General features: G+C 34.7%; 2 protein-coding genes across 4 annotated transcripts in view; both read right to left on the bottom strand.

Annotated features, from left to right (window-relative positions):
• Positions 721–4,552, bottom strand: LOC109345163 (polyubiquitin). 2 transcript variants are annotated; one of them, XM_019583986.1, is made up of 3 exons: positions 4,438–4,552; positions 2,388–3,765; positions 721–758 (listed from the first exon to the last, which is right to left on the bottom strand). In XM_019583986.1, exon 2 carries the CDS (start codon positions 3,763–3,765, stop codon positions 2,392–2,394), a length of 1,374 nt encoding a protein of 457 aa, XP_019439531.1. In that variant the 5' UTR covers positions 4,438–4,552; the 3' UTR covers positions 721–758; positions 2,388–2,391. The 2 variants fall into 2 exon arrangements, with proteins under 2 accessions (XP_019439531.1, XP_019439530.1); XM_019583985.1 differs by lacking the exon at positions 721–758 and having other exon boundaries at positions 2,168–3,765.
• LOC109345165 (CASP-like protein 2A2) overlaps positions 14,916–22,510 on the bottom strand; it is a 31,432-nt gene continuing 23,837 nt past the window's right edge. Inside the window, exons 1-3 of one of the 2 annotated variants that reach the window (XM_019583989.1) lie at positions 17,003–17,401; positions 16,194–16,314; positions 14,916–15,351 (exon numbers count right to left, since the gene is read on the bottom strand). In XM_019583989.1, the coding sequence (XP_019439534.1) occupies positions 15,076–15,351; positions 16,194–16,314; positions 17,003–17,238 (633 nt within the window). In that variant the 5' untranslated portion in view covers positions 17,239–17,401 and the 3' untranslated portion in view covers positions 14,916–15,075. Of the gene's footprint in view, positions 15,352–16,193; positions 16,315–17,002; positions 17,402–22,510 lie in introns of those variants that run through there. The other variant, XM_019583988.1, reaches the window with a different exon arrangement.

Below are 22,510 nucleotides of genomic sequence, written 5' to 3'. Positions count from 1 at the left end.
CGGGTTGGACCGCGTTCACCTGGAACAACCCAGTGAGTTAGACCGAGCGGGCCAACTACCACTTAAAAAAAGAAAAAATCAAAAAATAAAAATTAAAAAAAAGTAAAAGCTAAAACCTAAAACCTAATTACCTAATATAGAAACAAGTGGCCACCATAAAATACACCCAAGAGCAATATGTGAGTTTCAAACAACATGCAGATTCAGCATCGCACCATCGCTCATCGTCACTGTCTCTTGTCACAGAGTACGTTTTCTGGTTTTGTAGAATTTATTAGTGACAGAGGAGTTTCTTTTTTTAGTCTTTAGTTTATGGTTTTTATTAAGTTATTTGATTAAATTATTACTCCTCATCTTTTGTATCAAAATTATTATTTTATTAGTGCTTTTGTTGTAGTATTTTAGTTTATGCAAATTAGACGTTCTCCTTACTCTTTTCAAATGTTTTAAATGATACTTAGATAGATTTAAATATTTAATCTTTATATGAGATAGTTACATTTTGATTTTTACTTCTAATTATATAAGATTTATACTTGTTTGATGCATTTTTGTTTGTATTTTTTTATTTCTCATATGTATCCTCGCACTGGAGGCAATCATGTCCGAGCCAGGAACATCCACAGGTAAGTGGGCTAACTCTCCCAGTGGACATTTTTTCCATCCACAAGACTCGAACCTGACATTGCTTAAGGGGAATCAAACATGTACTACTTGAACCAATGTCTGTTAGTTAAAAAAACATGATATTGATTATGTGTTATTACTTATTATCTTATTTTAATTAATTATATAGCATATGTAATTACATATGATATTATGACATCATCCGATTGGACTGGACGGTTTAACCAGTTAGAATTTGTACGAGACCTCTTTTGAGTTGATATTCGTCTCGGGTTTCATAACATTGATTGAAACTATAAGTGGAAGTTACCATTTCAGATGGTGGAGAATGCCTAGTATATTATGTGATGAAAAGAAAGGTTGATGAAAAAAAAGATGGAATGAATAAGCAGAAGCTCATAATTATCACTCTGATACCATATTAAAATGGTAGAGTCATGCACATCTTTGATAAAGCAAGAAAGAAAGAGAAAATCAGTCATTGAATGATTATTAAATTGATTGAATGAATTGAAATGAATTACGATGAAAGCCTTTTATAAAAGGAAGAAGAAGAAAAACTAACATAACTAACCTCTATTACTGTTAGAAGCTAATCATTTCTATAATCAACTCAACAATCCAATCTCCTATATCACACATATACTATTATTTACATTGTTAACTGTATATAAATCTTAAAGAGATAATATACTATGGTTGAAGTAGAAAAAGTACAAAAGTTGTGTTGGCTTAACCTGACTTTAAAATTTATGCACTGTCAGTATAAAGTTTTTACATTCTCAGCACAACATCCACCATTGATTTGTAATACTTTTATTTAAAAGTCAATACTAGCTAACATATGAGACAGTATAAAAATCACTTATACTGTCAGTGTATACGTATTAATTCCTTGATATTAACCTATTTTGACATATTATTTTAACTATGACTGTATAACCAAATATAATAGTTGTATCATACCAAAACAAGGACTATTTCATCAGTTTCCCGGTGGCTACTAGAATGGTTTTTATAACTATGCCCATTAACTTCTCTTCGAAGTCTTACCACTGATGTGGACGTGCCAGAGTTATCATGGGGCATGGCGACAAGTATTATGTGGTATAGCCCACCCAGTTCAAATTCTTCTTCCACATTATTTTCATTTGTATTAGAATATTATTGATAAGATTTGTCATGTTACTGAAATCAATTTGGGTAATCAGGAATAAGGATACCCAAATCTGTGAGTAATACCCACACAACGGTTATTTCAAATGCTTCTTTAATTTTTTACCCCCGAATCAACCACCAGTTATTTATGGTACATAATCAACCACCATCTGCACTTCACACAAATTACGTCGTCAGATCTACAACCTATTTTCATAAAAAAAATGAGGATCAACAAATCTACAGTATATGACCCAATCAATGTGATAAGGGATTTTCGCTAAAGTTTGACCAAAACTAACTGAAGACTAACGCAATACAGTAGTGTACACGCCATTGATGCTTCGAAGATAATTTGTAATTTAGAATCAACACATTCAAATAACATCACTAGTTAACATATTGTGAAGCATAAACCAAATTACGAACAAATTATACAATGGAACTACACTACACATCATAAACGGAGTTCGGACACAGATATAACCACATTGCAGATATCATAGAACACTACTGAAATTATTTTAAAGGGTCACTAGGGACCCAATAACAAGTTCTGAAATTTAAAACAACATGAAAAAGAAACATGCTTTCCATGAAACAAGTTTAGAATCCACCACGAAGACGCAGAACAAGGTGAAGGGTTGATTCCTTCTGAATATTGTAGTCAGCTAAGGTCCTTCCATCTTCCAGTTGCTTACCAGCAAAGATCAACCTCTGCTGATCTGGGGGGATTCCTTCCTTGTCCTGAATTTTGGCCTTCACATTATCAATGGTATCGGAACTCTCAACCTCAAGAGTAATGGTCTTCCCAGTCAAGGTCTTCACAAAAATTTGCATTCCACCCCTGAGACGGAGAACAAGGTGAAGGGTAGACTCCTTCTGGATGTTATAGTCAGCAAGAGTCCTTCCATCTTCGAGTTGCTTACCAGCAAAAATCAACCTCTGCTGGTCTGGGGGAATCCCTTCCTTGTCCTGGATCTTGGCCTTCACATTATCGATGGTATCGGAGCTCTCAACCTCGAGGGTAATGGTCTTTCCTGTAAGGGTCTTCACAAAAATCTGCATGCCACCACGGAGACGCAGCACCAAATGGAGGGTAGACTCCTTCTGGATGTTGTAGTCGGCAAGAGTCCTTCCATCCTCGAGCTGCTTTCCAGCAAAGATCAACCTCTGCTGGTCTGGGGGAATGCCCTCCTTGTCCTGGATCTTGGCTTTGACATTATCGATGGTGTCAGAGCTTTCAACCTCAAGGGTGATGGTCTTGCCAGTAAGTGTCTTCACGAATATCTGCATGCCACCACGGAGACGGAGCACCAAATGGAGAGTGGACTCCTTCTGGATGTTATAATCGGCAAGGGTTCGGCCATCCTCGAGCTGCTTTCCAGCAAAGATAAGCCTCTGCTGGTCTGGAGGAATGCCCTCCTTGTCCTGGATCTTAGCCTTAACATTATCAATGGTGTCCGAGCTCTCAACCTCAAGGGTGATGGTCTTACCAGTAAGAGTCTTGACAAAGATTTGCATGCCACCACGAAGACGAAGCACAAGGTGGAGTGTGGACTCCTTCTGGATGTTGTAGTCTGCGAGGGTGCGCCCATCCTCGAGTTGCTTTCCAGCAAAGATCAACCTCTGCTGGTCTGGAGGAATGCCTTCCTTATCCTGGATCTTAGCCTTGACATTATCGATAGTGTCAGAGCTCTCAACCTCGAGGGTGATAGTCTTGCCTGTGAGGGTTTTCACAAAGATTTGCATGCCACCGCGAAGACGGAGGACAAGGTGGAGTGTGGACTCCTTTTGTATGTTGTAGTCAGCAAGAGTGCGACCATCCTCAAGCTGCTTGCCGGCAAAGATGAGACGTTGCTGATCCGGTGGGATCCCTTCCTTGTCTTGGATCTTAGCCTTCACGTTGTCGATGGTGTCGGAACTCTCTACCTCGAGAGTGATGGTCTTGCCGGTGAGGGTTTTCACGAAGATTTGCATCTGTGAAATCATCAGGAACAGATGAATCAATATCACACAGGTAAAAGGGATGAAAAATCAAAACAATCAAAAAATACAATAAATTAGAAATCGTTGACTTAAAACGTATTTGTATTTCAACGAATATTTGCATCTACACCTGAACAACAGAACTGTAATTCGAAAGGCACATCAGATTACCCCTAACAATCTGTTACAAATTAAAATGTTTTCAATGGAATCTAAAATTCAATAATGGATCTGATGAATTTCATTAGGTAATGATGATTTAGATACACAAAAACAAAATCATAGGCTTAATGTTTTTATATAAACCCTAAAATTCAAAAACGGACCTGGGAAATTCACCCAGGTAATGATTATTTGGATAAAAGAAAGTATAGGCTTAGTGTTTTCAACGGATCTGAGGAAATTCATTCAGATAATGATTATTTGGATAAACAAAACGCAAAAAATAAAAAAACCATAGGCTTTTAGCTTATTAAAGATATCAGAGAAAACCTAAATGAAAGTGATCCAATCCAAACACAACAATAATAAAAACACAGACATATGAAAGTAAGATTGGATCCATAACGCAATCAAAACCCTAATATAAGGAACTTCAAACAGAATTACCGAAAAACCAAAGATCTAATAACACAAAACAAAAGAGAAGAAGGATCGAAGTACCTTGAAGGATTTGGGTGATTAGAGAAAGAAGAGGTAGTTGATTTGTGAATTGAATTATGTGATGAAAGAAGGATTTGGGGTCGATTTTATAGGAAAATGATGTCACCGCCTATTACGAAAAATGAGTGGACGAAATTTGTTAGCCAGTCACGTTGAAACGCGTGTTCAGATAAGGTGTCAATTGGTGGCACGCCAACTATGGCGTCACGTCAGAGATTTAAGAATGCCTTTCTTAGATATTAAGGAAGGGTTACAAAAATTATTATATATATATTATTTGTATAATAAATATTTTTATATATTGTTTATTGCAAAAATATATAAATAAAAAAACTGCTAAATGTTACATTTGTGAGTAGGAAGATTTATATATAAGTTAGTATGAGAATATATTATTATTCATAAATAAATAATTGAAGTTGCAAATTTGTTGCTTACCTTATTCAAAGTTAGGATAAATATGAGTTGAGTAAGATTTTTCAGTTACATGTGTCTAAATGTTGATTAAGTTAACTTTTTGAACTCAAATACATCTCTAAACGCGAAGCTGATACAACCTCAAATGTCGAGTGAGTCAATATTTTAACTCGAACCTCGACTAATTAAATGTAATAAATACTTATTTTAGACAAAAAATCAATATATTTATTATTACAGATATATGTAACATGAAATTTGAAATCATAGAAAGGTAAATATTTTAATAATCATGTATATAAGATAATAAATTAGAGAAAATTGAATAAATATATATACAAAATATGGTAAATGAGTAATTATTGGATTGGTCAGACCGAATTATATTTGCGTCTTAGTCCTAAATATTGTTCGAGTATAATTTGTGAACTCGAATTTGATCGTAAACTCGATAAAATCCAACCAAATTCAAGCTAACCAAACTAAGTCAGCCATATGTTTCAACCCTAATTAAATGGATATTCAAGAAATATGTGTGAATATGATTACGTGTCAACATTACCACCGCTGGTTGTATCCTCTTGTCACACATAACAAAACCTGTTTTCTATATGCAATTTTCATTCAACCGCAAACATAATGATTCTATTAAACTTTTATCCACTAGACTAGAGGTCTTTGTATACAATTAGCCTACTCCTTACAACTTGCAATAAAATATAAAATTTTGTACATGGAGTATATCATTATTTTAAAAACAATAGAGAAATACAAATGCGACAACTTGACACGTTTAGCCATTGTCCTTCATTCAATCATTTTTTCTAGACAGAAACACAAGGCCCTCAATATTGTGATTTTTTTATTTGAGACATTGAACCCCACTAACTACTAAGCAACTTTAGATTTTGTGGTTCAAATCAGTTTTTTCCTTATATGTTTCAAACTTTTGTTATTTTGCTTTTGGATTGGACTAGTCCCTTACTTTTTCTTATACTCTAATCTTAATTTGTATTGGATTTTCAAGTTCAATTATTTCGCAACGGATTCCATGTGGATCGATTTTATTTTTCTGTTTGCAGCACTCAGTTCAGTAGAAACATGAAAAGGGATCCTCTATATCATGAAGGAGTGGTCCAATAATGGAGAGATCATTACTTATTTTTTATTTAAAAATAATATAAAATCAATACCGTTATAAAGATTTTTTGGTCATATATCATAATCTTATCCGGCACTGGAGAGAGGATCCTCTTCTATCAAGAAGACTCCATCTCCTAGGAAAAATTGGAAAAAGATCTTTTATTTAGATAGATCGTTTTCCTATTTATTTATTTTTTACAATTCCCCGGTAACCGTTGATATTTTACTATTACACTTATACTGAATCGTATACTTATTGTATTTATATACCTTATTGCTACATCTTTCTTTTTTTTTATTATAAAATTATTTTGTAAAAATAATTCTATTAACCAATTAGGTTTACGGCGAAACCTAGAAATCGATCACTAATCCAATTTGAGTACTTCTATAGGATAGACCTCAACAAAAAACTGAAGAGTAACAGCAGCAAGTGATTGAGTTCAGTAGTTCCTCATATAAAATTATTGACTCTAGAGATATAGTAATAAGTAATATGGAGAAGACAAAATTGTTTCAAGCACCGACAGAACCAGAAGCGCCCCTTGTTTCAAAGAGGGGAGGGCGGGTTATTCACATTAAGTTCTTGTCCAATGCAATATCACCAAATAATATAAATTATTACTTTACATTTTTATAATTTTTTCTAAATAAAATAACCCATTTTGATTCTCAAGACACCATTGGGACATAAATGTAGACAAGAAATCTTCATAGGTAGAAATATAATCGAAGAAAACAAAAACATTGGTGCTAGTGGGTTGGTGTTGGTGGGTTCGTGCACTGTGTTTTGGAGTTAGTATTCTCTCCATTAATGGAAAGATAAGTACATCAAAAAGTAAAGGAAAATATAATTTTCAATGACACATTTACTTTTATAATTCAATGAAATGACATTTTTGTCATTAAAAAACAAAGAAAAATACATGTACTCGCCTCTCAATTAATGGACATAACCCTTATTCAATGTCTTGGTGTTGAGAAGATGAGACAAACTCCTCTCTAGTACTAAAGAGATCAATACTACGTAAGATTCCAACAGTGGCAAAATAAATATGAATGATGTAGATTTAAAATTGTAATTTATTTTTAATTATTAAATAAAAAAGAAAAAAAACTGGAATACAATATAGAAGGGGAAAAGTAGTGTCTTCCTTAATACCTTACTCCTCTTTTCACTATTCTCTCTTTCTATACTCAAAGAAAATGGCACTAGCTTCTTGTAAGTAAATTGAAGAACAAGAAGAAGAAATGCACCCGAAGAAAACAAGAACACTTTGAATGAATAATACTTGATACTTCTCTTTATTAATTGAGTTTGAATACTTGAATACAAGAGATGAATCAAAGCCATATAAAAAGGCAATGAAAGCTGCTATATGGCAGAAACAGGAAAGAGAAAAATGACTAACTAATTATCTAACAAACTTAACTAATTAATCAATGCCTAACATATTTAACACATGTGTGAAAAGCTAAAACTGAAACATCTCTGAGTTGCTTGCATTGTAGTTAACAACTCTGTTGTCCTTGCCCTTGCTCTTTAGCCAACTCGAAAGAAGGTTTGTAAGACTGCAGTGAGGACTGCTTGGACTGCTTTTGTATAGGCTGCAATCTGAGTAACTTTCTGGAATATCCTTGCTAGAGTGATCATCCTTGTTGTCTTGGTTCAAGATGTTTGAATTGTGAATATCCTTCCTTTGATCCAAGCTGCAATGATCCAAGCTGCATATCATTGATTTGGTTGCTACTTGCATACAAGCATGAGTAAAGTGAGATATGTTGTGTTCATGGCCTGGCCTAGCCTTAGCATCAGCATCACTTAATGTTGTTCTGTTTAGCATAACACTAGCTCGCTTGGATAGCAAGCTAGTTTGTTTAGGCATAGATTTGGCAAGGTTTTGTGTGTCTTTTGATATCCCCTCACAAGATGGGGCACATAGGTCTATGAGGCCCAGCTTGGAGTGAATTGAGGAGTAATCCTGAACTCCTAAAGCCTTTGTCTAAGCATCTGCTAATTGAAGCTTTGAAGTGACAGGCAGAAGCTTGATGGCCCCTGAAGAACATTTCTCTCTTATTGTGTGGCAATCCAACTCAATGTGCTTAGTCCTTTCATGAAAAACAGGGTTAAAAGCAATGTATAAAGCAGATTGATTGTCACAATATCGTAAAGCAGGAGTAGAAAAAGGTTTTTGTAATTCTTCAAGTAAGTATGTAATCCAAGTAATTTCACAAGTAGCAACTGCCATTGCACTGTACTCTGCTTCACAGGAGCTTCTTGATACGGTTTTCTGCTTCTTTGTTTTCCAAGATATCAAGGAGTTTCTCAAGTAGATGCAATAACCACTTATGGATCTTCTAGTGTCTGGGCAAGATGCCCAATCACTGTCACTGTAAGCTTTGATTTGTACAATGGAGTTAGTAGGGAAAAATAATCCCAAGGCTGGAGATCCTTTTAGGTATCTCAAAACTCTCAGAGCAGCAGTATGATGGATGTTAGTAGGGGATGCCATAAATTGAGCTAATTGTTGAATGGAGAAGGTTATGTCAGGTTGAGTGTTGGTTAGGTAGATAAGTCTACCTATGAGCCTTCTATATGCTGAAGGATCAGAATAAAAAGGGCTATCATCTTGATGTAAATGAGATCCATTGGGCATAAGAGTAGAAGCTGGTTTGCATCCAATCATTCCAGCATCTGAAATGATTTCTAAAGCATATTTTCTCTGATTCATAGATATTCCAGATTTATTTCTAGCAATCTCAAAGCCAAGAAAGTATTTTAGATCTCATAAGTCTTTTGTTTTAAAGGTTGTATCCAAAACCGTTTTGAGATGATTGATTTTAGTGATATCATTACCAGCCAAGATTATATCATCTACATAAACAAGAATGGCAGTGATTCTGTCCCTAGAGGTCCATTTTATGAACAAAGAATGATCTCCTTTGGCCTTTTGATAATCATGCTTGAGAAGGAAGGTTGAAAGCTCAGCAAATCATTGCCTGCTAGCTTGTTTTAAACTATATATGGATTTTTCTAACTTGCAAACTTGATTAGAATTGTGAACTTTAAGGCCAGGAGGAATAGTCATATACACTTTTACATTTAAGTCACCATGTAAAAAGGCAATATTCACATCTAATTGCTTAAGATGTCAATTATGAATAGAAGCTAAAGAAATAAGTAACCTTACAATGGTTAATTTTGCTACTGGTGAAAAGGTTTCCATGTAGTCCACACCTTTTGTTTGATTGTATCCCTTTGCCACCAACCGTGCTTTATATATTTCTATACTTCCATCTGCTTTATATTTTATTTTGAAAACCCACTTACAACCAATGACAATCTTATCATTATGCAGATCAGTTAAGAATCAAGTGTCATTCTGTTGCAGGGCAATGAGTTCTTTATTTATGGCAGCCTGCCAGTGGGGAGATTTAATAGGTGGAGAAGGAATCATAGTTTAGATAGGAGGATAAGGGATATTTGGTGTGGCAATTAGGAATGTCTTTATTGCTTAATAGGGCACAATGATAGTCATGAAGATAGCTAGGAACTTTAGTAATCCTATTGCTCTTTCTAACACTAATAGTTTGAACCTCATGGTGATCAATTTCAGGGCACTCTGTATCTGGACTGTCTTATGAATTTGGAGTAATAAGGGAGTCTTGGGAAGGAGGCATGTTGGGCAGAGTTTGAGTGGTATTTCTAAAGGGTATAGGTGTAGGGAAAATGTCATCATATATGGTTGCTTTAAGAGGATTACCATTGTTGGGTAGGTTTGTTACAGAATTAGAGTCTGAAGCAGGTTTATATGGGAAAATGTTTTCATAGAAGATGACATTCCTAATGATTTCTAAAGCTTTAGTCCTTATATTTAGGACTATAAAGCCTTTCACATCTTCCTTAAATCCAAGGAAAATACCCTTATCAGCCCTGAAATCTAACTTACTTCTAAGATATCCTTGTGTACTAACAAAACATAAACATCCAAAAAAATTTAGGAGATGCAGATTAGGTTGTTTCTTATGCATGATTTCAAAGGGAGACTTCCTGTGCAAAACAAGAGTAGGTAAAAGATTAACAATGTATGCTGCATGTTTGACAGCATAAGACCAATATAGTTTTGAAACATCACTTTGGATCAAAAGGGCTCTTGCTATATTCAAGAGGTGTTGGTGTTTTCTCTCAACAATACCATTTTGTTGAGGAGTGTAGGTACATGAAGTTTGGTGCAGTATGCCTTTAGTGGAATAGAAAGATTTCATAGAAAATTCAGGTTCATTATCACTTCTAACAACTTTAACTTTGGCATTAAACTGAGTATGTATCATGTTAATAAAGCTTTGTAGAATATCAGAGGTTTCTCCTTTAGTTTTCATCAAGAACACCCAAGTAAACCTAGCATAATCATCAACTATAGTTAAGAAGTATTTATGATCATGTATAGAAGGTATAGCAAAGGGTCCCCATATATCAACATGTATTAAATCAAAGCATTGTAAAGATTCAGAGTGACTTAAGGGAAAAGCTAGTCTTTTTTGTTTTGATTGATGGCAAACATCACAAACATGATCTTTATTGAAAAATACAAATTGAAAATCAATTCTTTAATATGTCCATACAAGCATATGATGGATGTCCAAGTCTATAATGTCAAAGACTAGAATTAGGAATAGTTGGGTGATTAGCAACAGAAACATCGATATGATGATGAAATTTAGAGGTCCTCATCACATATAATCCATTTGCTAACCTAGATGTACCAATCCTCCTCAAAGAGTTCTTCTCCTGTATTAAACAAGAAGAAGTGTCAAAGGATAAAATGCATGAGGATTTGGATGTGAGCTTGGCTATGGAAAGAAGATTGTACTTAAAAGTAGGTAGGTATAAAACATCATGAATGATAAGGTCAGGTGTGATAATAATAGTGCCAGAAATGTGAGATACCACTTCAGATCCATTAGGCAATTTAATTCTTACAGGATTGATTTTCTTGTGTGTTGAAAAACTAGATAAACTTGTATTAATATGATCTGTTGCACCACTATCCAATATCCAGGTTATAAATTGATATCCGAGTTTAGAGATACCTGAAACTTGATCATTATGAGTTATTGATGTTGCAGATAGCACATTTGCTTCATCAGATCTTCAATCCTTTGTGTTCGTTTGTTGTTGAAGTAAGCTAACTAGGCCTTGGTATTGTTGCTTGCTAAGCCCAAAGATAGTGTCATTGTTTTGTGCTTCATGTCCATTAGATGATTGATCATTTTTGTCATATGGCTCTATAGTGTTTGCAGCCATAACAGAGTTATTTTGTTGAAGACTGTTTGTTTGATAGTTTGCTGGAAAGCCATGTATCTTATAACAAACGTCTATGGTGTGACCACTTCTTTTGCAGTGAGTGCAATATTTTCCTGAACTGACTGGTTTATTCCAAGAATTTCTTACATAGTTGTTGCCTCTTCCAGATGTGTTGTTAGTGAATTTTCCTTGGTTGCTCCTACCTGAATAAGCTCCTCTCTTCCAATTTCCAGAGGCAATTAAAGCCTTTGAATCAAAATCTGGCCCATATAGTTGTCTTTCTTCTTGGACAACTAAAGAGAATACCTTCCTCATGCTTGGAAGGGGATCAACGAGCATAATCTGTGACTTGACACCTGAATATGCTTCATTCAATCCTTTGAGAAATCTGATAATTTTGTCTTCTGTCCTATGCTTCTTGATGTCAGGTAGAGCCTCACAAGTGCAACATGACATGGGTCTGATGCTATCTAGTTCATCCCAGAGAATCTTAAGTTGAGTGAAGTATTCTGAAACATTGAGGTTCTCCTACTTAAATCTTGCTACTGAATCTTGCAGGTCTGCAATTTTTAGAAGATTTCCTTGGGAATATCTTTCATGGAGATCATCCTATACATCATGAGCCTTATCCATTCATAAGATGCTCTGGAAAATTGAAGGATTCACTAATCTAGTGATCCAAGAGATGACAATATTGTTGGCTCTTTCCCATGCTTTGTATATTGGATCTGTTTTGGGAGGTGCTTGTATGCTTCCATCCATAAACTCTAACTTTTGCTTTGAAATTAGGCTCATCTTCATTGATTTAGACCATTGGTGATAATTGTCACCATTTAACAAAGGGGAAACCAAAGCACTTGTTGGATTCTCTGATGGATGTATGTAATAAGGAGAAGTTGGATCTTGTGAGGGGTTTTGAAGATTTGAAGAGTCCATGCTGGACTTGAAGAGGTAATGGTGGACATTCTTGAATATAGCAGAGCTCTAATACCATAAAAAAATGGCACTAGCTTCTTGTAAGTAAATTGAAGAACAAGAAGAAGAAATGCACCCGAAGAAAACAAGAACACTTTGAATGAATAATACTTGATACTTCTCTTTATTAATTGAGTTTGAATACTTGAATACAAGAGATGAATCAAAGCCATATATATAGGCAATGAAAGCTGCTATATGGCAGAAACGGAAAAGAGAAAAATGACTAACTAATTATCTAACAAACTTAACTAATTAATCAATGCCTAACATATTTAACACATGTGTGAAAAGCTAAAACTGAAACATCTCCGAGTTGCTTGCATTGTAGTTAACAACTCTGTTGTCCTTGCCCTTGCTCTTTAGCCAACTCGAAAGAAGATTTGTAAGAATGCAGTGAGGACTGCTTTTGTATAGGCTGCAATCTGAGTAACTTTCTGGAATATCCTTGCTAGAGTGATCATCCTTGTTGCCTTGGTTCAAGATGTTTGAATTGTGAATATCCTTCCTTTGATCCAAGCTGCAATGATCCAAGCTGCATATCATTGATTTGGTTGCTACCTGCATACAAGCATGAGTAAAGTGAGATATGTTGTGTTCATGGCCTGGCCTAGCCTTAGCATCAACATCAGTTGATGATGTTCTATTTAGCATAACACTAGCTTGCTTGGATAGCAAGCTAGTTTGTTTAGGCATAGATTTGGCCAGGTTTTGTGTGTCTTTTGATATATACATTGCTCCTTTTCCCATCTTCATACTCCATATGTATTCTGCCATGTGTCAGAATCCTACATCTATTGACTTCTCCAGTAGTGACCTCTCCAGTACTGAAGAGGAGTCTGTCTCTGTCTCTGGGAAGATACATCCTCCTTTAACATTAGTAAATACTTATTTTAATCTATATTTTTTTTATCTTATCAGTTTGGTTATTCAAAATTTGAAAACGTAAAATAATCTTAATTTTTTTAAATACGAGTCAATTTTTGAGGGAATTGGTAAGGTGAAAAAACAGAAATAAGTATTTACTCTTAACATTACACAAACACCCTATTTGTTGTGAAGTGAGATTTTTTTATTTTAATCATCATCTTTTATTTGCTTATGTTTGAAAAATTATAGTTTACTATCATGTACTCTTATTTAGTGTTTTGAATTGCGATTGTGATCATGGTTATTGTGATTGCAGTCATTGCGACCGTCACGATTCGGATTGCGGCCGTTGCGGTGTGAATTATTTTATGAGTAAAAACATATTTTTCACATCAATGCGATCCGATGCGGTCGTGTGCGGCCTGATGTGGTCAAAATGCAGTCCGATGCGGTTGCGATGCGATCTGTTGCAATCGCATCACTGTAATTCGGTATCACACTGCAATTGCGGTGTGATGCGGTTGCGGTGACTACGGCGGTCACCGCAACCACAATATTACAAGAATAGTCAAAATTTAAAAAATAAAATCATTTTACTTTGCATAGTTTAATGGTCCAAATTTGCTCCTCCTACCTCTCATGATAAGCTGATGCTCTCACTAGATATATTCCCTCCTTGCTTATCACCTAACCTTTTAAACTATTAGGAATGATCTAGAGATCAATATTTTGTCAATGAAACATAGAACATTATGATGTCATTGGATTAATGTAATCAACCCATCTAATGGGATTAAGGCTTAATTATTATTGTACATGACCATTATTTTGTGTCACCTAATCATCCTCTCAAACATTGTAAGACTGTTTTTCCTCTGGTGCTCAATGTTATGGTAACCAGTCTTGCAAATAATTATGCATATATATTGAGGGAACCATGAACTGAAAGTCAAAAATAGTTGTGATTCTGCAAGACATTGGATAACAATAATAATTTAATATCATCAGCAAGTTAGAGTTCCTATTACATGCACAAAATTGCATGCCAATTGGTACTTGGAAAGGCTGAATCATATTGGTCCAGTTTCACTATAATTTTTGTGCCTAAGCCCTGGCTATATTTGTTTTGCATGGGATTTCTGACGAGGTGATTTAAATTGCACTCTATAATAACCATATTAATATGGTTTGGGGTGTCTCACCAATGACATCCTGACCATTATTATAGTCATATCAACCACATTTTCTCACACTTGCGGTAAATGCAATATAACTGCAACCGTGATGAAGCAAATTAAAATACTGGATACAACTTTAAAATCATATCCAAGCTGTGAGACCATGCCATGTGATGAATATATAGGGAGCTATGTTCAATTTTTAGTCACTTGTATCTTTATCTTCTCCCTAGAGTTATTTTAAGAACTATCCCATGACTTCTTTTTTTTGTACTACTAAATGTATCATTTCCCCCCTTATGTAAGGAACTAATTTTTCTGGTTATGTGGCTGTCCTCCCAACAAATGTCGCTCTCACTCTTAATCTTTTGGTCATCCTAGAGATAATCTAATAGGGTTTTATACTACTAGATCAGCTCGTTGTTGGTACATGACTTCTACAATCATATATTTGTATCAATTTCCGCAAGCAGCAGTTGCATGTTTACCATGACAAAAAGAACAAGTTGCAAGAAGCATCCACCATAATAGTGATTTACTTATTTGCCATAGACTTATATTCTTTGGGAGAAGCAGTTGCATGTTTACCATGACAAAAAGAACAAGTTCAGGTTAATTATACACTTATACATTATGGACATGTCTTGTACGTGTCCTAAACCATACCAAGTTCATAAACATAGCAACACATTACTACACTCTATCACATAAAGCACACATGATCACAAGCATGGAAAGTTGATTTTTTGGTTAGCCATGGAAAGCAGCAACATCAATGGCTGTAGTGGGGCTTCTTACTACTGGTGCATCATACTTGCTGAATAGGTTGTAAGAGGAAATGAGGGAAAGCACTACATAGCATAACACTGCCACAAATGTGATAGCTATTGATGCTGTGACCTTATGACAAAATCTACCGAATGAACCACAAGCTGAGCTCCAAGTTGTTGCAGGATCTCCATTCTCAGCCAGGTACAGCACCTCCATTGATACAGCCCCAGCGGCTAGAATTATGTAGGTTAGCACCTATGAACACCAATTCAGATCAAATACTTTAAATACTTCAAAATATATGATATAGTTTTTTTAGTAAAGAAGCAATTCAGTTCATTGAAATATCCTAAACTTGCACTTTAGTCTTTGGATTTTTTGATATATACATATTAACCCTTGTGCTATATAGTCTTCAAAAGGGGTAACAGATTAAGCATGTTGTTAATATATGGTTTGAACTTTGGACTAACCCACCTATATTTCTATACTATAACATATCTCTAGCTTCAATAAAGCCCTTTCACTATGACTTGGGTGAAGAACTCGATATTTTAATGGTCTATTTGCGAGTTTATTTTTTGAGAGAAAAGAAGTGTTAGGGAAGACTTATTATTTCCTCAATATTTCAATTTATCCTTGGACGAGATAAAGTCCAACGTCACAGAAGAGCAAACCTTCTAAAATGTTCACTATTCACTCCCCACGATTCGCACAATCATGAAGACAAATTGGATGCCTAGAGAATCACACTAACCAACTTTTTTTATGGACAAATATTAATATGTTAATATTTTGTTGTGAATGAGATTCAAATCTACGACTTCTTTCATATCATTCCTTAAACATTTTACCCTAACAATCAGACCACTTTAAGACTCTCTCACACTAATTAACTTTACAGGATATGATAACAAACTCACTTCTCAAATATGACCTTGTCACACAATAAAAGTCTTGCATTTATATATGAAAATGTATGTTCTTTATTTATATATGAAAATCATAACAAACTAAGTTAAATATGAAAACTTATGTTGTTTATTTTATTTATGTCCGAAAGTGAAAGGAGTTTATAGCAGAAATAATGAGATGACCTGATCAAGCAAGAAGAAAGTCCAAGCACGCGGCATAGTTGAAGGACGAGGCATAGCAACAATAATGGCTGCTGAAAGTAGTGAATAGCCTGCACAAATTCCATTAGCATGCACCAAATACCTGCGATATCCAAATTTCACAAACAAGAATCAAAGTTTTGTTTTTCATTTTCATATATCCGGATTCAGATCTCAAGATTTAATCATTCACAAAGTACACAAAATTTTGTTTGTAATTGTATATTGCCAATAAACATGTTACATAGTTTGATTCTTGTATTATTTACATCTCAACTTTCACTATCCAAATTCCAAGCTTACCGGTTCAATCAGACTAAGATCCTAACTTTCACAATACCTGCTTAAACCAATTACCTTTGAGCTTAAGTGTTTCCAATATCTACATCTTAATCTTGCCAACAGTTTCTGTAGGGCCGGCTTGTGAGTTGAGTTTTTTAACAGTCGGCTTGTGAGTTGAGTTTTTTAGGGAAATAGAATGTTTGAGTGTCATGAAAATACACTTCTGGGATAGCTGTGAAGTCTTTTTTTTAATTTTATGTATTGATTAAACTACTTTTCAATGCAAACTTTCCCTTTTTGATTCCTTAATCGATATCCCTAAGTCATTGTTAATCATTTTTATCTAATATATCTACCTGAAAAAAGACAACCAAGTGCATGAGACCGGTAATAGTTTGTTTACGAGATTTGAAGTTATGACCTTTGCAGATACAATCTTACCGTTCTATCGATAGATACTCACCCTCTTATATCTATATGTACTAGAAGGAGGCATAAAAATTGTTCACCTGAAAGCTCCAAGATCGGTGTAGTCAACAGAACCATAATCATTTTGTTCAGAATTCTTAAGCATAAGTACAAGAGCTGATACACAGAGACCAATAGGAACTAAACGCAGCAATGTTTCAGCAGATCGTAGGACACTACCGTTGCCTTCTAATTCCTCCCCAGATAAAGAACCCATCATCAATTGCATGGGAGTTCTTGGTGCTGCTGCTGCAACTGCACTTTCTTTCTCCATCATCAACACTGTTATGTATATGTTATGTAACTCTTTTTTTTTGTATTTTTGGGTTGGTTATGTTGAGTTGTGAAGAGATAGATATATTAGACCAACTACTGAAGATTTGGATGAACATGCATGTGGGAATTTAAGGAGAGTTGGGGTGGCAGGTAAAGTGATTAAAACTAGCAATCAATGTCATTATGGCATACCACACATTCCCAGGCCAATTTGATAAGGCCAAGCGTCTTTACTATTAGGTGTTGCATAATAAATAAGATGAATGTAGAGTGCTTTTACTCTTCACATGCAACCACTTAAGTGACACATATACATGGGCAAATTTAAATAATTATGTACATTGATGAAAAATTAAGGTCTTCCTATACCTTTCAAATTAATTACCTCTAAAATGATGTGAAAATCGACATTAAGTTTTGTGTTTTATAATGAAACTCGACAATCGAGTCGTTGAGTTTCATATTTTTTTCTACCACAAGTTAAACTTAACAGCAATATTATAGAGTTATTATTTTTATATAACTTGGTAATGCCATTATAGAGTTTAAATTTTTTTTTCTCACTCTAAAATTGGTATACGGGGGATATAGATTTTCAAATTTTATGACTTTTTAAAGAAGCTAAAATCGGCAACCCAAAAATAATTTTTTTTGTTTTTGAATCATATATCCAAAAAATTCATATCTTCATATATGAGGTCTATATAAAAAAATATTTTTTGTTTTTTATTTTTATTTTTCTTTTTATGTCTTGTCTCTACTCCAACCAAACACATAAATACTATTTTCCTTCCACACTTTTCTTTCTTGAGCGTTATTAATTAAATAAGAATAAAGTATATCCTCATAACATGAGATAATTTATCTCCTTTAATTAATAAAATTGTGATATATAATATTTTGTTTAATTTAAAAAATATTTTATAGAAAATGATTAAACATGACAAATATCATGATTTTGCTGATTGAGGGAGATAATTTATCTTTATTTGTATCAAGAAATACTTTATTTTCTAATTAAAAAGTCTTGTCCAACGTCACTATGATATCATGCTATCTAATTTAATTTCTTCTAAGGAAAAAAAGCTCATTATGAGTAGAAGGTGTGAACCCTTCAACAGTACAGTGAGTCACATACTCACATGCTTCCTTACAAGATGATATACAAGACATAGGGCAAGAAGACCAATCTGAAAACTGAATTATAGAAATTTATCAAACCCATAAAATAAAAAGTCAAAACTCAAAACATCACTTATGAAAACTACTTCATTCTTCAAACCCACAAAATCAAGTCCAAGATAATCCTACCGCATAACTTCTTTGAAATTTTACTCCACTTGATTACACTACTATGCTTATCTTCTAATAATCAGAGAATGTGAAGTTGTTTTTTGCCATTACCACATCTAATGCTCGAAGTTTTAATTTCGAGTATATAGATATCAACTACTTTATTAACAGCATCCATATTAAAATTTGAAAATTCTTTTCGCTTTGTGTTAGAATTCAACTTTTTAAGTAGAGAAATAGTGACATCATTAAGCTTCTGAAATTTATGTCAAATCGCACCCATGAGTAGAAATAAAAAGCTTAGAATGCTACTTCAAAACTATGAAATTATCTCTCTTGACAATGAGTTGTAACATTTATAGCATACAATGTTCATTAAGAAAAAGATATATATATATGACACTATAATTTTTTTATACAATAAATTTATCATCCACCATTTATTTTTAATTATTATTAACTTTTACATAAAAGTAATATAGGAGAGAGATTATATTCTACTCTAGCGTTTAGTGAGTGAGGATATGATGAGGTTTTTATTTTAGTTTACATGTGAAGCTGAAATAAAAGTAGAATATCTCCTTTCATATCCTCACACCTCACACTTGTATACCACTCTCACTTTTACACACCTTCTATCCTTCTTTGATATACAATTATATTGTCTTTATTCTTCTTGCTGTTATAGGATTAGTTTCCTGTTTTGCAACCAAATATAGCTGTTAGACTTTTGGCGCCAATTTCAGTTAGGTTAGTTAGCAATGGTTGCTTCTTATTCAAATAACTTTTCCTTGTATAAATATGGACCCAGTTTGGTTCTTCAATGATAAGAGAATAAGGTATAATTCAATTTACTATTGCAAGATGGTATCAGAGCTCTTGATCTGAGAGCTCTATTGCGCATAAACTTCTTCCATTTTGTTCAAAACCATTCTCGATGAGAGGAAGGAAGAAACCTTTGTTGTTCTTCTTCAAAGCATACATACTTGGTTATACGCTTCTGGATTGTGAGACCATATAAAGGTGTTTCATTGTAAAGATTTGTCATTCACTCTTATTTCTTTTTCCTCTCTACTTCTACAATTTCTGCCCTATTTGAAAATCATGGCCGACATAGACTTTGGTGATTCACAAGGGATTCCTGCCACTGTTACTTCTAGAATTGATGAGCAAAACCCTTGCAACCCTTACTACCTCCACCCTGGAGATAGCCCAGGGTCTATTCTTGTATCTCCACCCTTGGAAGGTGGAAACTATTACACATGGAGTAAATCCATGAGAAGAGCCTTGCTCTCAAAGAACAAATATAAATTTGTTGATGGTACAATTAGAATGCCTAAAACCAATGACCCTAAATTTGACATATGGGAAAGATGTAACACAATGGTGGTTTCTTGGATTTCAAGAACATTAACACCTCAATTTACCCAAAGTATTGTGTGTATAGATAGTGCTCAAGAGCTTTGGAAAGACTTAAGAGAAATTTTTTCTAAAGGAAACTACTTTATGATGTCCAATTTACTTCAAAAAGTTCATTCTATTAAGTAAGGTGATAGAGATATTTCCACTTACTTCACTACTCTCAAAATCATTTGGGAAGACTTGGAATCCTTAAGACAATTTCCTGCTTGTACCTGTGAAATACAGTGTAAATGTAACCTAGTTAAAAGAATAAAAGAAAATAGAGAAGCAGAATATGTGATCTGTTTTTTAAAGGGCCTGAATGACCAATTCCAAACCTCCAAGTCTCAAATCATCCTTATGGAACCCTTACCCACCATGAACAAAACGTTTTCCCCGATTGTCCAAGCAGAAGGACAATCCAATGAACAAAACTTGGGAGAATCCAAAGCCCTATTCAATACCAGTAATCAAGACCAGACTTGGAGACAATCATCTGGAAGAGGTTTCTCTAATGTCACAAGAGGCAGAGGTAGAACAAATGGAAGATCATACAACAACAACATATCCAATTATATAAGGATGTGTACTCATTGTAGCAAACAAGGACACACTATAGAGACCTACAATTTTAAGCATGGTTTTACTCCCAATTACAACAACAAACCAAGACCTGTAATTGGATCTGTCAACAGCATTACAGAGACACAACCAATCATTATTGCACTGACAAGACCAAAAAAACTAGCATGCAATTCGATCCTGAACAATATGCTCAACTCACCACATTGCTGCAACAAATAGAGATCAATCCTTCTCAACATCATGTAAACAAATTGAGCCTAGCCAACACTAGCATGACATCCACCACTGATGCATCTGATAACAACAACATCTCAGGTAAAATGCATTACTGGATATTAGAAAGGTGATCATGTAAGTCCTTCTTTATCTGATTTTGACTATTACCAATCAATTAAACTTATTGCAATCAGATTGCCAAATAGATCAACTACCATTGCCAAACATTATGGAACTATCACCTTATCTACTGATTTAATTCTTTATGATGTTCTACATATACCAAAATTTAAATATCATTTTATCTTAATACACAAACTCATTGCCTCTGTAACGCCCCGAAAAATATTCTTTATTTATTATGCGGAAAAGTGAGTAAATTTTTTTCCCTTTGAATTGGTGACATAAAATTGTTTCCTTTTAAAACCTTTCTTTTAGTAACATATAACGCGAAATCAAAACCGGTTACCTAACGGTAACTGAAATAATACAACATTTTCTGAATATACATATTCATAGATATATATAATGGGTTAAGTCATAGTCAGTTCATATGGACTAGGTTAGTAAAGCCGGAAACTACATCGCCACTAACATATACAAAATCCAAAGAAATGTAGCCCCCCACCAAAAACAAAAAGGGTACATCGACTGGCCCATAAGCTGACTCAAAAAATTCTAGGAATGTTGGACCCATCACTCGGGTCCTCCTCATCTTCCGAGTCAGACACGAGGTCGATCACCTCCACCGAGCTCTCTACATTTACGAGCTCAACGACCTCGTCTTCCTCCACTTCATTATGCCATAACCCGACGGCATAATTCGGAGGGGATGACATTCTCAAAACCGGAGCCTTCTTGCAGAGACCTCCCCCAAGACCACTGCTCCTCTTGGCTCTACTGGATGACCGAGCATCCAAACAATCTTGCCACGTCCTATAACCGTGGGAGGGAACAGCGCCATCACTCCTAACTGGCGGGTATTGAAGTCCAACCTCTGGAGACATCAGCCTCTTTGACGGCAAGGTGAAGGAAGCGTCAATATGGGTGTCGGGATGAGGGATCATCATTGATGACCCGTTGCACACCATGTGCAACGACAAACCGCAGGGGCCTGTGTATGTATATTTGTGCCCGTCACTAGCCCATTGTCCCATTGGGGACATCGTGAAGTGATAACCTCGAATGTGAGTGCTGTTGTCGGCCATATGCATAGCAAATATATACAGAACAAGAACAATACAGCACAGAGAGTAAGACATCTAATGAACGTAAATTCATTGACGGCGTGGACTTACTCAGAATATCACACTTGGATATGAAAAACAGTTCATATATACATAACATATCAGATTATACTCATCAGTTATTCTCGTAAACAATTATCCAATCCACATGAGTAATATAACCAAACTCATCAATTGTTCTCACAAACAATTATCTAATCAACCTATGTAAGGTAAATAACACTTATTCCCAAACAATATCATAATTCACCAATTATCAATGTATAATTCATCGACAAGATATCATGACTATAATTAAATAACACAAAAGTGAAGATCATACCCCAAATAATAACATACACATATATTATCTATCACCGACATCATAACCCACCATTTATCAATATAAACAATAATGTATCAACATACATTTCATAAACAAATATCATAACCATAAGTAATAATATGTGCATAATGTTAATGATGCATGATGTTTGTAACTCAAATGTGGGAATCCACTTCCACAAGTGCAATATATGCATGCTATGTCAT

The sequence above is a fragment of the Lupinus angustifolius genome, chromosome LG04, assembly GCF_001865875.1.
Source record: "Lupinus angustifolius cultivar Tanjil chromosome LG04, LupAngTanjil_v1.0, whole genome shotgun sequence".
In the NCBI taxonomy this organism is placed as follows: Eukaryota; Viridiplantae; Streptophyta; class Magnoliopsida; order Fabales; family Fabaceae; genus Lupinus; species Lupinus angustifolius.
Note: the sequence above shows the minus strand (reverse complement) of the source record. Positions and strands in the feature narration are given on the sequence as shown.

Excerpts from the sequence above, each read along its gene's own strand:
- LOC109345163 (XM_019583986.1), bottom strand. The coding sequence starts at position 3,765 with ATGCAAATCTTCGTGAAAACCCTCACCGGCAAGACCATCACTCTCGAG.